At 34.7% G+C, this 16,861-nt stretch overlaps 1 protein-coding gene across 7 annotated transcripts in view; it reads right to left on the bottom strand.

Moving 5' to 3' along the window:
- Positions 1-16,861, bottom strand: part of SPAG16 (sperm associated antigen 16) — a 774,084-nt gene that overhangs the window by 389,772 nt on the left and 367,451 nt on the right. For 4 of the 7 annotated variants that reach the window (XM_072961327.1, XM_072961332.1, XM_072961328.1 and 1 more), the window contains one exon: positions 9,110-9,253. The exons of 2 other annotated variants lie outside the window; for them this stretch is intronic. In XM_072961327.1, the coding sequence (XP_072817428.1) occupies positions 9,110-9,253 (144 nt within the window). Of the gene's footprint in view, positions 1-9,109; positions 9,254-16,861 lie in introns of those variants that run through there. One more of the 7 variants, XR_012072758.1, reaches the window with a different exon arrangement.

Raw genomic sequence — 16,861 nt, forward strand, 5'->3', positions numbered from 1 at the left:
TGTAATGTATATAAATGTCAAATTACTATATTGTACATCTGAAACTAGTACGATATTGTAGGTCAACTGTACTTCAATTTTAAAATAAGAAAAAAAAACACAAGGGCATAAAAGTCAGATTGCTGTACTTCTTAGCTAGGTTACACAAGATCACCTGGCATATGTTTATTATGTGTATGTTTGACAATATGTCCTGTGGGAGCCCATGACTGGGTTAACAAATTGTAACAAATCCCAGCCGCTTATCTCCTTAAAAAAGATGTGCTTAGTACCTGCCTTGAGGTTTTAGCAATAACCCAGGCTCCCAGCTATAAACGCTGGGCGTGCCTGCTGTTAGTCTTCTATCCCCAAAAGAGCCTTGGGCTGGAATGGTAAAAAGCTGCAGACTCAGAGGTGAGAAGGCTGGTTAGCCAACTACGGGTAAGATCCCCTGAGGGGGGCAACCTAAGGCAGGCATGGCCACCTGAGTCCAAGTTATTAAGCAGCTGATTCTCATATGTTCTGCCCTGATAAGTTGAAAGGCTCAACAGGAACATGATTCACCAAAAAGGGCCTTCTGACCTTGAGCCAACCGCCAACAATAAACAAAGCCTTTGTACTCATTGTGATCCCACCCTGTCCTTCCCTAAATTCCTGCATTCCTCCTTTGACTGTACTCAATAAATATGGGAGATTTGAGAGGCTCGGGGAGTTGGCTCCCATTTCCCTCTCTGCTCTCTTGACTTTTTTCCACAAAGTCTTGAGTAATTCATTCCATCTCGGTGGGACTTCCGACGAACCCACAATGTCCCATTAATCTTTAAAGAATGACTAATACTTTAGAAGTTTGAGATGACACAGTAAAATTCAGACTAACATTAGAGCTTGTTAAATAATTCATAATATCTATTAAAGATCATTGAAACCCCCCGACACACACACACTCACACATGCACACACGCACACCAAGAGATGACAGTTTTGAGAAATCAAACATATGTTTAAGAGTAATGCCAGAAAAAGAGAACAAAAAGATGAATCAGAAAAATTAATTGTTTTAGTAATATGAATAAAAATGCCTTGATTATTATAAATGCACAATATCCAAGATATGGAAGCAAACTAAATGTCCATCAACAGAGGAATGGATAAACAAGATGTGCTATACATAGCACAGAGAGGGAAATTTGTAGCTATAAATAGTACACTAGAAATATAAAGATTACAAAGATAACCTAACTTTTTACATTAAGAAAGGAGAAAAAGAGAAAATTAAATCCAAAGCAAGACAAAGGAATGAAATCATAAGTATTATAGTGGAAAAAAATGAAATAAAGAATTGTAAAAATATATAGAAAACCTATAATGAAAGATGGTTCTTTTCAAAGAACCATGAAATTGACAAGCTGTTAGCTAGATAGATCAGTAAAAAAGAGAGAAGACTCAAATTATTGAAGTCAAGAATAAAACAGGGACATCACTACCAAATTCACATGATTAAAAAGGGATGATATAGGAAATTATGAACAACATGGCAATAAATATGGCAATAAATATGGCAATAAATTAGATAATCTAGATGAAATGGACAAACTCCTCAAACTGAATTAGTAATCAAAATCATTCCACAAAGAAAAGGCCAGAATCAGATGGCTTCACAGATGAAGTTTGTCAAATGTGTAAAGAATTAACACTAATCTTTACAAATTCTTTGAAAAAAATACAAGAGGGAAACTTCCTAACTCATTCAATGAAATAAGTATTGCTCTGATTCCCAAACCAGACAAAGACATCAGAAGAAAACTATAACCTATATCTCTTATGATTATACACGTACATATCCCCCAACAAAAAACTAGCAAACTGAATCCAGCAACATATTAAAAGGGTTTTCAAAAAGGCAAGAAATAACAAGTGTTGGAGAGGATGTAGAAAAAAAAGAAACCTCATACACTTTCAGTGGTGTAAATAAGTGCAGCCATTATGGAAAACAGTATGGAGATTCCTCAAAATATTAAGAAAAGAAGTATTACATGATCCAGCTATTCTACTTCTGAGTATTTGCCTGAAGAATATGAAAACATTAATTCAAAAAGATATATACACCCTGTATTCACTGCAGCATTATTTACAATAACCAAGATATGGAAACAACCTAAGTGCGCACTGACAGATGAATGGGTAAAGATGTGGTATAGACATGGAATGGAACATTTCTCAGCCATAAAAACGGTGAAATCTTACCATTTGTGACAACATGGATGGACCATCAGGGTATTGCACTAAGTGAAATAAGTCAGAGGGAGAAATACCACATAATTTCACTCATATGTAAATATTTACCAAACAAATAAACAAACACCACCAAACATACTGATACAGAAAATAGAGTAGTGTTACCAGAGGCAGAGAGGTGTAAAGGGGTCAACTCTCTGGTGACAGATCAAAACTAAACCTTTAGTGGTGAGTGAACTGTAGTATATACAGAAGTTGAAATATAATTTGTACACATGAAACTCATAAAATATTATAAGCCAATTCTTTAAAAAAAAAGGGGGGGGTGGCTATAACCATGACCAATTAATATTTACTCCAGGATGCAAAGTTGGTTCAACATACAAAAATCAATCAATGTAAAATATTATATGGATAGAATACAGGGTGAAGACTGCAGAATCATTTTAATAGTTGCAAAAAAATGAAATGCAGCACCTCTCATGATGAAAACACTCAACAAACTGAGAATAGAAGAGAAATTTCTCAATGTGATAAATACATCTATAAAAATTTCACAGCTAAAATACTTAAAGAGGTAAGATGGAAAACTATCCTCCTAATATTGGAAACAAGTTGAACTTTTGGTTTTATGTTTATAAAAAATAAAACGGTTACCCATGCTTCTATTTTTTTTTTAATAACTAAACAATATGCTTCTCAAGGAGCTTTCCTACTGTAGTTTTAGGCACTATATAAATACAGGAATAGTGAGCTTGTACAGCGAAGGGAGAGTATGAGGGATTTTGTAGAGGCCCATTTATTCACAAGTCATCAATCAGCTTATAAGGGTAGAAGTTATGTTTAACAAGATGCTGTCAACTCTATTTCTGCCTCAGGCAGTGAAATCAGGAAAAAAATGCAGCACTGTGAAATTGTTTAAACCACTAATCCCAACTACTTTCATTTCACAGAGATATTTAGGAAGATATATGCTGTTTCACATAATAAGCTGTGGTCATACAAAGGAAAATGCAACCTCAAGCATTAGAGAACTGGACATTATATTTATCTTCAACACTATGTTACTGGCATTGAGCATTCCCTGGGATAGCAGTGTAGTATGTGTTTTATTGATCTGTTAATATGAACCTGGAGATTAACATGCAACTCTGTTTCAGTCGCCCAAAGCTAGTCTAATTAAACCAAAAATAATAATACATACTCATGGATATAGCAGGTCAAACACTATGTGCTTTACATTCCTCAAAAACAACAAAAATATTTTATTTAAAAAATATTTTAAATATTAAAAAGTATTTTAAATAATAAGTATTTTTTAAAGTAATTATTTTAGTGTTTCTGACCAACTTCTTTTTTCTTCTAAAAGCTAAAAGCAAAGGAAATATGCAAAATTCCTTTGCTCTTCTGTAAAAACAAAATATAATGAACCTATTGGTACAATCTTTTAAAGAAAAATATTTCAAGGGCTAAGAACAGATAAATAACATATATTTTGCATTTATTATATTCATCTTTCAGCTTATAAATGTTTTTATGTTTAACTTGACAAGAAATTCAGACATGATCTTCTAATGTTTCATGTTTCAATAGCATTCTTTACATTCTAGGTCAGTGTAACCCAGACATCACCATATACTCTTCCCTTCTTATCCCACTGTGTTTAAGGCTATCAGTTTTATAAAAGTTTTTGAGGTATCTCTAAGTTCACAACATATCTACCTATCAATACAAAATAATTATAGGTAATATTTATTGAGCATCTATGTGCCAGGCAATAGAATTTGTGTTTTTCATATATGATAGCATTTAACTTTCATAATTAACCTACAAATAGATATCATTATTATACCCATTTTGCAGATAAGAAAACTGATAGGACTAGCATGAAACTCTGATTCCAAGGATTAGCAGTTTAGAGCATGCTGTCTAGCTTGCACTGGATTATGCTTAAGGTTCCTGCTTTTTCGTATTGTACATTTTGCTCTTTCAACAGTGCAACGGCAGAGCCAGTGCCCATCCTCTGTGTCGCCCCACCCCTTCATCATTTTAGGAACTAACGAATCACGTCGGACAGCTACTTCATCAGTCTACCCAGGAAATGCAAAGGGCGCTTTGCCTTATCAATGTATGATCGCCATCTAGCGGTAAATATGTAATAATAGCTGGTTTTACAGTGATCAGTTACCTGTATCATTCCCCTTAAGTATCGTGATACACAAATTCTACTAAGGAACTTAAAAACTTAGATACAAACAAAATCAATTCTACTATAAATAATAGATGGTATTGATTAGTTGTGTGTAGAGTGTTATTTTGAACACAATACAGCCTTTGGGAGTCTGACCCTTTCATAGTAAGTTTTAAATTGCTTTCAGTTTGCATAGTCTGTATAATATTTGTACAGTGTTTATAGTTAAAAGCTTTCCACATATATTTTGTTTTCTGAGTTATAAACATGTTAGAAAATGTCAGTGTCAAAATATTTTAATAAAATATAATCATTATCATTAAGGAAAAGAAAAAAACCAAAAACTTTGGTTATTATTTATTGAGAATAAACATCAACTGGAGAAGTAAGAAGGCTTGCATAGAAGCTTGGACAAAGAGACCTTGCTCTTGTTTAGATTTTAGGTTTTTTAGGTATTTCTGCCTATTTGTTTTTACATTCCCCACTTTGCCCTGTTACTTGTAAGTACCCCTTCTGCATTGACTCATCTAACTCCATGGCATCCAAATTCTACATTCACCTGCCAGAACTTCTTCGTTCCCAGCTGTTCCAAAATGCACTCTCCTTGTCAATTCCAACACATGGGGCTTAACAACATTTGCAAACATATGTATCTTAAATATAGGTATTAGATTTTTATCCAACCATTTTAAAGTAACTTTCAATGTCTAATTATGAATATAATTTATAATATAATGTCCTCATAGTTGGATCATTTATATATTCCACACTTTTCAAGTACAAATCTTATTTGGTCATTGTATATTGCTTTTTTTAAACATAGAACTGAATTCCGTTTTTTGCAATCTCTTTAAAAGTTCTACATCTATAATTATGAAATGGGCCTATAGTTGTGGGGCTACAATACTTGTTCGATTTAGAATGATGTTTATGCTATACTTGTGAACTCACTAATAAAATTTCAGTTTTATTTTTCTTGTCTTCAGAAAATTCAATGAACCTAAAATTAACTGATTCTCTTTTTTAAAAAAAGAAACTTTTTAAAACTCAGTCATAAAACTGCAGAAGATTGGAATGAAAAGCAGAACTCTTAAACTCAGTTTGTTCCAACTTTTCGTCTAGTCTGGGTTTCTGTTCCATATTGATTCAGTATTGGTATTGCTTATTTTTAGAGAAATCTATTATTTTATCAAAAATTCCAAATATATATATAATTTAGTCTCTGTATATGTGGCTTTAACTCTTTCCAAATCGCCTAGGTTTACATTTCTGTTTCCTAATTTATTTTTCCAGCAGTTTTTTGAGGTATCTGCTTATTTTACTATAGTTCTTTGGTTTATTATTTTTTCTTAAAAAATTTTTTTGGATTAGTATAAATTTATTTTTTATTCTAATTCATTAATTTCTTTTTATTTATTCATTCTTGTTTTTTCTATATTTTATTGACCACTTGTACCTTTTAATTTGAATCCATAATTCACTTTTTTAAATTAATAGTAAAGCATTTAATGGTATGGATTTTACTCTGAAGACGGTTCTAGTTACAGCTCATAAGTTTGATAAGTAGTGCATTTGTCATTGTTTACCAACTAGGTAATAACAGCTTACAGTTCTTTGACCCAACAATCATTTATTTACTTTTTAACAATTCAAATTTTATTACATTTGAGTTATTATTTGTTATTTTCTTTTACTATTAAAATACTGCTCACAAATTTTAGTTTGTATATTTATTATTCTGAATAATCCATTTATACTAAATTTTTAGTGTTAGATTTACATATTTTTAAAAACCCAAAAATGAATGATTTCAAAGAATTTATATTCTCTCTTCATAAAGTACAAAATTCAATATATACTACTAAATACACTTACTATTTTATTAATTTCTCTAGTTCCATTGTAATTTTGTTTGACAGACTGAAAATTGATATACTTTGAAGTTTTTGACTCTAATGGCTATGGTTTTGTCAGAATCGTCCTGTATTTATAAGATCTTTTGTTTTATATATTTCAACATCATATCATCAAGCCTCAAGTCATAATTAGTTGCCCTCTCAGTTTAATTTTTATCTGTCAGTCCTCTTTTGTCTGATATTAATATTATTATGCCTATTATTTTTGTTGTTTATCTATTGAAGATGTCTGTTATGACAAGGGAAACAGGACAACTAAGACTGATTTGGGTCAGTCAGGGTTTATCAGTGTCACATCAAGTAGGTTTGACCCCTGAAAAAAATCTGGGTTGTGTCATTGTAGTGGGAGAGACAGTGGCTCAAATGTCACAGTAATCAGGAATTCATCCAACTGGAAGTTACAGAAAACACTCAACTAAGAACAGTTGCAATTAAAAATAAAATAAAGAAAATGTATGAGTTTACTTTTCTATGTGAACAGCAGAGGAATTAGGCAGGCATCATGGTATAATGTGTCTACTCTGGACCTCTTCCAAGGGAGCAGAATTGAGCTGATCTCATAGGTGGGCTCTGAGGAAGCCTGGGACTGCACTCATTAATCAAAGATCCAACTACATATTAAACTGTCATGTCTGAATCAAATTTATTCTATGTTTGAGTTTTAATTACAGATGAGTATACAGATGAGAAAATACTATCTTTAACAATGAATTATTTTTTACCGACCAGGTTACTTCAGCCAAAATAAAAATCCAATATCACAAACTTAAATTTCAGAGAGCATGCATTTTGACTTTTAAGAAATAAATATTATATATGTATATATAATATGCATATTATATATTATATTATATGCATATAGTCTTCAGTGATTTACATACATCAAGCATAAAATATTTGAGGCCTGAAATATAAACTCCTTCAGAATTGATCTGAATCCCAAATAAAAAAGAAGTTTTTGGTTTTTTTCTAATAATCATGTATTATTTTTCATTATTTCTTCAAAAAGAACATTTGCTATTCTGTATCTCTCACTTAAAACCCTTATGGCTAAATGTATTGTCTCCTATTATTTTTAATCCCGTACACTTGAAAAAAGCAGTGTGGTGGCATTTGACTACAATTCTGCCAAAGAAAGTACTGAACGTAAATGCATACTGTGAGTGAATCATGATGTATTTTAATTTCAGTAATTGAGTGGGAAAACAGGAAGATGTATTAAAAGGACCGTGCGCTGGTCAAACACTAATGAGAAAATCTCAGTCACTGGCTGTCATGGTGACGAGGCATTATGGAACTCTGATTAGTATGCCCAGCAGCTACAGAAATGAGAGGCTAAACTTCTAATTGTGCTGTTTCTGCCTGCAAAATGGGCTTTATGCTCCTGAGAGGTGAGAGGTGGTGCAGATCTGTTTATCCATTTACCAGATACGGAAAGCACTGTATGTTCAAAAATTAAATTCAAACACCCAGCACTAAAGGTAAAATTATACTTTGAAAACATTTTCAAAAATTAAAATAAAAAAATAGCTCAATCTTCTCATTAACACAAATTTCTGAACAATTTAGTTTATTTTTATTCTGATCTAATTTTATTGACATTTATACCAAGGATAAGACAAAGATGGTTTAAAAAAATTTCATGAAAACATGAAAATAAATCAATAAACTTCTCCTAAGAACAAAATTTCTTGGTGGAATGGTTGAGAAGTTTGCACTAAGAACTATGAGCCTCCCTGCGTAGTAACAGAGACTGTTAGAAAGAATTAAATGCAGGGGTGTTTACAAGTGTCAGGTATAACGATAAATAAAAGATGACAGTTGGGATTAGGGTAGGAGTTGACCACAAGATAACTGTGGGCAGAGCTTCCTGCCACCAGAATAATGTATACGTGTCTTTCTTTCTGTGCCCTTGTTCTCTAGGTATAAAAATTCAGTGAGTCCTGCCAATTGCAGGGCTCAATGCCTTCAGTTTTACTTTGTTCTCTTTAATATCTTGAGTATCACTGAATTTTTTTTAAAAAAATGATGACTGGTTTCTGATCCTTTTTGGCAGATAATTTAATTCTACAAGGAAAACATGCAAGATTAACAGAGGGAAAGTAAATACTGGCACACATTACTGACTCGAAGCCCATATGCCTTGTCAGAGCGTGTGAGCGCGAGCACTTATAAGGCTTGTCCTGAGAAGCTTATGACTCTTTTGAAATGCATCCGCTTGTGGAATAAGTTTCACATGTACCAAATATCAAAAGCAACCAATTTAAAGTCAATAGAACCCAAAGCCAAAGGAGCATTTATCTACACGTTTTGAAATTCAGTGGAAGAGATGGGACTGCAGAGAGAAAAGTAGCATCAGAGCCAGCAAAGCACAAAGTTGCAAGTTTCATTTATATAAGATGAGTAATTCCTAGAGATCTACTGTACAGCACAGAGCCTACAGCTAATACTACTTATGGAATACTTAAAAATTTGCTAAGAGGGTAGATCTTACGTTAAGTGTTTTTATAATGATAATAATAATAAAAGTGGGTGGGAGGAAACTTTTGGAGATGATAGATATGTGTATGATATAGATGGTAGTGATGGTTTCAAGAGTGTATACTTATCTCAGAACTTTATCAGGTTGTAGACATTAAATATGTAGTTATTCATACTTCAATAAGGTGGTGTAAGAAGAACAACAATAACAGCAAAAAAAAAAAAAAAGCCAGCAGAATGCAGACGCAGCATAAACAAATGCATTCCTGGAGAGATCAGGCTGGCTCTGGGAGCTGTGCGTACTGACCTGGGATGGAAGCAGCAGTCCGAGAGCCAGTCGGTGTGGCCCAGCCCTGTGAGGAGCACGTTGCCTCTGGGGAGCCCCACCACCTTCCAGACGCGGTCCTCCCCACAGGAGACTAGGATGTCTTTGTGGGGGTGCACAACAATGCTGCACAGGGAAAGAGAAGGAGAAGTAGTTATGGGGAGACAGCAGTGAATGGTTTCATGCTGCAAATAAATGAGATGGCAAGGATTATTCATTTCAGCCAGGCGGGGCAGCTCACATAGAGGGCTGGCCCAGAAGGCAGAAACACCAGGTTCCATGTCCTGGCTACAGCTCTAACTTATCATCATCAGTGATTGCCATAAATCTAATTATCTTCACTGGATCTCAGATTCCTCATATGAAAAATGGGATGGTTGATTTAGGTGAATGCTCATGTCTAATTCTGAGCTGTAAACAGTAACTCAAGTTTTCATTTTAAGAAGAAAAAGTTATGCCAGTGATAATTTGGTGTTAAGATATTTGGACCAGTAGCCATGATTTCCTACAAATTCAAACTTCTTTTCAGACTACAGTGTATCTTAAATCAGGCATTATCCAGGAAAAGATCATGAATCATAACCACATTATCATAGATCCATAATAAATTATATAAATGAAACATTAACTCCACGGCTCACTATCTACACAAAGCAAAGGAGCTCAAACTCTGCACTAATATAGCACTTAAATTGGCTTCAGTCAATGCACAGTACACAAATTACAGTAATGAATTCAGGATGCATAAGGCAATTCCCACTCTCTAAAGGCATAGAGGGACATGAGAAAGAAGTATATAAAATTAATGGTTAACATATTAAGCAGTATTATTTGAACCAGCTATCGCTATGGCTCTTCAAATATTGGAGCTAAACCATTCTAAAATCAAGAATCTATAAGGTTAATGTCTGATATTTTATCTATGGCAATGCTTTAATCTTATTTATATAAAGTTTTCATCTATGCTTTACAATGTGATGGGAACGAATGTGCCCAGTGTTAAGCACCTATTAAAATATGAGCCTAAATATTAGCAACAAATTGTTCAGTTTCAACATCGCCATCTCAAATCAAAGAGACAATGCATTTACTCGCCTATACAGTAAAATGAAACAGTGACCTAAAAAATAAAAATCACACATTCATTTCTCTCACAGTCCATTCTTTGAACATCATTGTTCCCTTCTGCAATATAGCCTTTGGGAAATCAATTTCCCAGAGAAATCATGGTCTTTGTCCATGGGTAACTCTAGGGCTTACATGACAGCAAAACTTTTCTCCTTATGGATCACTTCCAGTGATTCCATTAAACTTCAAAATTTTGAGCTGAAAAATCATGTCATTCCATTAGACCCATCCATACAGATTTGTAAATCTGTTGAAAACATTCAACTCATGGGCGTGAACCACTTTGAGCAGACCTCTCCTAGTGAAACAGTGTTTCCCTTTTCTCCGACACCTTGCTGCTCAAAATAAACAGGGTAGAAGGGACGGTATTCATTTTGTAATTCATCACAATGTTGGTTTGTGACTTTCAGAAAGCCAGTTCAGGAAAGGAATTTATTACAGCTCAAACTGGGAAGAGGAAACATTTATAGAACTAATTAGAAGAAAAATATGATGAGAGGTTAAAAAAAAAGAATGTCAGATTGAAATGAATTCTATATTCAAACACACATAAGGCAAACCAGATCCTTGAAGCTACTGAGTATGATGTACGTTGGCTCACAGCTTTCCTGGCAGACACATGCACACTTGACTAGATGATAAATTACCCTCTTCAGGTAAAGATAACTGAATTATTAATGTTTTTACGAACTTTGAAAGGTAAGTTTCCAAAATGACTTTTGCGAGGGGAGCTATTTGTAGAAGTTAAGGAAAATACAAACACAAACCGACTGGTGGTCAATCAGTTTTAGAAGCATTTTTCCAGACTCTTCTGATTCCTTCCACTCTGGGGCCCCCTCCACCCCACCTGCAACCTCTACTTCGACTTCACGTGGCCTGATCCCACCAGTCACGCTCGCTGGTTTCTTTGGGTATACATTCTTTCTCTAACACTGACTCTTTTTTTAAATATATCTTATCTACATATGACTTTTCTTCCTAATCATTTTGGACCCAATTTCAGTCAAACACTGATCTATTCTTTACAGAGTACAATTTACTCCATCCATGAAAGGGTCTTGAAGTGACCAAACATATTTCCAGCATGTACAGAGGGGAATTTAATGCTTTCATAACAACCAATTAATAACTACTTATTAAATGAGTCATGGAGTGAGTGTACCAGCCAAGACTGGGTCATGGTGATAAAGATTCCCAATCAAAAGATGCAGAGCTTGATTCAGGTAATTCCCTGTGGGAGATGAACAAGACAGCAAACACAGGTTTGGGGCCACAGACCTGAAATATTTCTGCAGATACAGAGGTTTAGTGAAGTTTAGAGCTATTATCAACTCCATAATGAGGCACAGGTGTCTGAAACCCTCCTCACCCGATCATCAATTAACAATGATAATATCTACCATTGCTTGAAAACGTAAATGTGCACCAGAATTTGCACCTAAATGCTTAACTCTCGCAGCAAGTAGAATGAAAGCTCACGAGGGCAGGGATTTATGTCTGTCTGTCTGTCTGCTGTATACTTGCTGTGTACTCAGCCCCAACAGAGGCTGGCACATATTAGCTATTCAGTAAATACTTCTCAAATGTCTGACTGAGGGACTGACTTTGGTACAATTAGTTTTGTTATTTTATGACTAAGTAAGCAGAGGTTGAGATATTATGTAAATTGTTCAAGTTTGATAATAGATGAAGGCTGCCTTTGAATCCAGGATGGTTTGATTTTGAGGCTCATGACTGTAGGTATTTTTACTTACTACCAGTCATTCGTAGTTTGTCATTTATATGTGCGTACTGTAAATATCAATAATTCTTATAATAGAGATTGGAGATATTATCATTCTCAGTAAACGTCTAAGTCATTTAGTCATCACTAAGCCTGAGTTAAAGAACACATCTAGGAATTGTCAAGGTACATGTCAGAGCTGGGTAACCCCTGACCTAACAGTCTTAAAATAAGGCTTAGAGGACCTTACTCTTTATAATTAACATGCTCTGGTGCTATAAGAGAAACGAGGTGGGTAGCACCCCTCCTACATTCCTGTCTACAAAGGCTTTTGTGCTGATGTACTATGTGTTGCACCTCATAAAATCTTTAATTTATTCTCTTGTGCCAATATTATGAGCCTTGAACTGTACTCCAAGTTGTCAGAGGACATTAATATTTTTATTCACCTGTTTTCATACAGCACTCTTTAGACAATAAATATTCTCTGTAAAGAGTACATAAAGCATACACAGATGTAGAAGGATACTTAACAAGCATCAATTTCATAGGCATTTGACTTACTGAGGATTTCCCAAGTATACTCAGGCCTCAACATTTATCATTCCATTTATCTCTGAGTTGGTCTTTCGAAGAAGCTGAAAAATGGGGGAAATAACTAAAACTTTATAGGAATCAGTTCCTGATCTCAGAATTGCATACATTAACTCATTTAATGGTCATAATACCCCTCTGAGTTAGGTCTACTGTTATTCCCATTTTGCAGACGGGGGAAATGGGAAGACCATGGCATTGCTGTCACAGGTTTTGAGAATTAAATAATGCACGTGAAGAACGCAGGGCAGCACTAGACGCGTGATGAAAACTCCGTGAGCAGTGTCACAGCGCAGAGAGAGGGGGCTGAAGCCCGACTGTCCGGATGTGAACACTGGCCGAGAACTTACTCACTAGCAAATCATACTGCTCAACCTCCACAGCCTGAGGATCCTGATTTGTGGAAACAAGGGAATTCGAAAACTGATTCAAAAGGGTGCCGTGCTGTGAGGACAAGTTGGCACGGGTAAAGCCCTTGGAAAGACAGCTAAACATGGTCAGCTTTCCATAAATATCAGCTACTACTTTCATTCAACATTATTGCACTTGACTGTAACCTGGCCTTTCACGTAGTTACCTTTTATAATCCACACATACCTCTTTTAAAGATCACAGGTAGTAAATTTAGGATGTAAAATGTAATTATTTATAGAAAGATGGTGTTTCTGTATGGCTTTGAGATACACCAGACGTTGCTGGCCTTTATTTGATGTTAAATCCTCTCAGAGAAATGCAGCCCCTACACACGATACTTTCACAAGTTATTCAAAGGAAGATTTGCGGTTGCCTCTTTCATAATATGGCTTTTAGGAATGCACTGAGGGAAACAGTGGACAGTGTGTACACACTGACTCCTTTCCCTGCCTTCATGTATACAGCTGGCATCAAGTAGTTGCCGGTTATCAGGGACGGCCTCTGAGGGCCCCTGGGCATGCCAAGCTAATAACACAGTTCCTCTCCTCAAGCTCTGTCCACAAATAGGTATCCCTCTTATAACTAACCACAAAACTACTTTCATTCTCAAAATGAAAAGTCTTCCTGAAGTTCTAATTAATAAGAATAATGAGCTCTTACTTAATATCTTTCTGGCACCTGCCCTAAGTGCCACAAAGTCATTTTACTTTAAACTTTGAATATAACCTTTCTGCTTCCCTTTAACTTACTATTAATTATAATTGCAAGACTCGAAGACAAAGGCCCTGTCACCTCATTCCCAAGTTAATAAGCTTGTGACGAGAGTGAAAATAGTACAGGAAAACATCTTAAGAATTCAGAAAAAAAAACTATGGGTGAATGCTAGCCCTGCTTCTTAATCAAGCCATGTCCTGATGAAGTATCCATAAAATGTTTTGTTAAACAATATACCAGGGATATTACATAAAATATTATGTTCTAGCAGAGATTTTTCTTTCTTTTATAATAGGACACATCCCTTATAATAGACCACATGATATACACTTCAAAAGCTCTCCTTGCTAATTGAAACTGTTCTTTCCAGTAGTGGCATTACACGAGCATATTTTGGAGGGAATATGCGTAGGTGTACGGTGAACACTATTAATTATCAGTAGAGTCGCTGACATAAGCACCACTGTTAGACTTTTCAAAGAGAAGAATATTAATCTAAAAAAAGATTGTCACGAGAAAGACTAATTAGATACCCCTGTCTTCACTTTGGGTTATTCGGCATTGTAAATGTTTCCTTCGCTTCAGTTCTTAGGCTCTAATTATTTCCAACACAGAAGATGCACAATGGATTGAAAAAGAATCAATATCAATATGTGTGTCCATGAACAGTGGGTGACCACTTATCTACACGTCCTTAACGACAGCACACACTCACACACTGCATATGCTTTTATCCAGCTTACCAGGACAAACACAGATAAAAGATTTGTCTGACTGTTGCCTAGCTAATAACTGCATCTTATATTTGGAAATGTATCAGGATTTAAAAAGCACTCTAACATGTAACTTTTCTTCTTTATTTCAACAAATATGGATAAAGAGCCTATGATGCTGTATGCAGAACAGACAGGGGCATCACAGGGAGCTTACGTGTGAATGTGAGAAAACACAATAGCAGTAACAAAGTGACTGAACGAAATAACCCAGCTGCAAGAAAAACATAACAAAGGACAATAACTTGAAGGAAAAGTTATTTTCAGTGAGGTGGTTACTAGAGTCCTCATTGAAGACATGACATTCCAGCTGAGATCAGAATAGCAGGAAGAAAGAGGCATCTTTAGGACAATTTAGGGGCAGGTGGTTTTAGGCACAGGTAACTGTACATGCAAAAGGTCAAAAGAGCTGGTGTATTCAAAGGACAAAAGGAAGGTGAGGGTCACTGCAGAGAGTGACAAAGACTGGGGTCGAGGATGGATGAGGAGCAGGTGGAAGGCAAGGACCAGATCCTGCGGGGCCTCATAGACTGAGAAAAGACTGAAATTTATCCTAACATCATCAAATGGTTTTAAGTAGGAGACTGATAATACAAACAATAATTATTTAAAAGATCTCCCAGTTCCTGTGTGGAACATGAGAGCAAGAGAAGAAATCAAGACAACAGCTAGGGGTATACAGTGGTAAGTTAGTAATAATGACTTTAGATCCACATAACATACAGTTCCTCATTATTATGACAGATGTCACTTTAGTATATTAACATTTTTGCCATCATCTCCAGGGAAAGTCAATTCATAGTTCTTTTCACTAATAAAGAATATTAAATAATAAAGTATACTTTAAAAAGTCTTAAAGTAAAATGGATTAAAAGTCATAAAACAAATGTATGTACAAAACAAATCAGAAATCTGCCAAAATAAGACAGCAGGTCTCATTCTTTTTTAGAAGTCAGTGAAGAAAATGTGAAAATATGAAATCTTAATACTTCCCTGGCACTTTAAGCTTAGAAATGTAACATTAGCTAAATAAATAAATAAAAATGTAATATTACAGATTGTATTCAATTCAGGATCTGGAAAATGGTACCTTCCTTTCATTTTTGCTGAATAGGTGAGGCATTTTCACAGTTTATGGATTTATTAATAATGCACCAGGGGGTAGTCAGAAAGGTTAACATTTCCACACAACTTTCTAAGAATCTGTTTTGTTATTATATTGGCACCAATTTATACGTTTAAACAGAAGCTTTAGTTTAATATCAAATATAATCACAAAAGTCAGTTAGCTACTCTTAATCACACATTGAATTAAACCTAATTAAATTGACTATTTATAAATAAGGGCAATACCATCTTTGCTATCTCTTCTGTATACTAATATAAATGCTCCATGGAAATTTGTAGATTTGTATTTTTATAAGAAAAAATTCCCCCAATACGTATTCAAACGTAAAGATTTTTGACCAACATTCAACTCAAACATCATTTATCAAAAGTCAACATATATGTGAATATGCAGCCTAATAATCTTGCAAAATATACTCTCACCTCACCTGCATGGCTGGATATCTTTGTTTCATGGGGTGGGGGGAGCTTCCACATTGGTTAGTGCACAGTCAGGCCATTTCCCAATTATCTCCCAAAAGAAAATTCTTAAGATCTGGGACCAGTGGCCTTCGTGAAGTCATTTAAACTGATTATGTTTCTGTTTCTTCACCTTAAATAAATGTGATATCATATATACTGTCTCCTTCAGTTTATTCTTGTTTCATTCTTATTTTTTTATTAAATAAAACAAAACTTAGAAAAGGATATTCTTAAGCTAACTATAATTTCCATCTTCTCCAAAAGCTATTGTTCCAGGAGTTGCTCTATTATGTGGGGGGAAAAGCCATTTCAAAACATATAGAGTCAAGTAAAAAAAAAACTTTATAAACTCCAAAGACAGGGGAAGGTAGGCCCCCCAAATTTTGATAAATGGAATAAAGAAGATCAATGAAACTGGTTAACTACTTCTAGATTTATGAACATCTCCTGGAACCTTCCTGCTACCTTAGCAGCTAAATATTTTATGCTACATAGTTTTATACACACTGCGCTTCATGTTTTGAAATCGCTGTAGTTCTTTATGGTTTAACAAGTTTGAAAAGTTACATTACACATTTATGTTCTTAAGAAACCCATTTCAGTAATAAAGTTTATTTGGTTATTTCATGTTTCAGCAATCTACAAGAATTCTGTGTAGTTATGAATATAAAATTTTTCCACTTCACATCTCCTTAGTATATTAGTGACATAGAATAGATGCTTTTTTAAGCTAAAATCAAACATTTTCATGGTAAGAGCTCTATCATGAAACTCTCTTTTCAAGGAGGGCACTTAGAA

Source organism: Vicugna pacos, chromosome 5 (genome assembly GCF_048564905.1).
Source record: "Vicugna pacos chromosome 5, VicPac4, whole genome shotgun sequence".
Classification (NCBI taxonomy): domain Eukaryota; kingdom Metazoa; phylum Chordata; class Mammalia; order Artiodactyla; family Camelidae; genus Vicugna; species Vicugna pacos.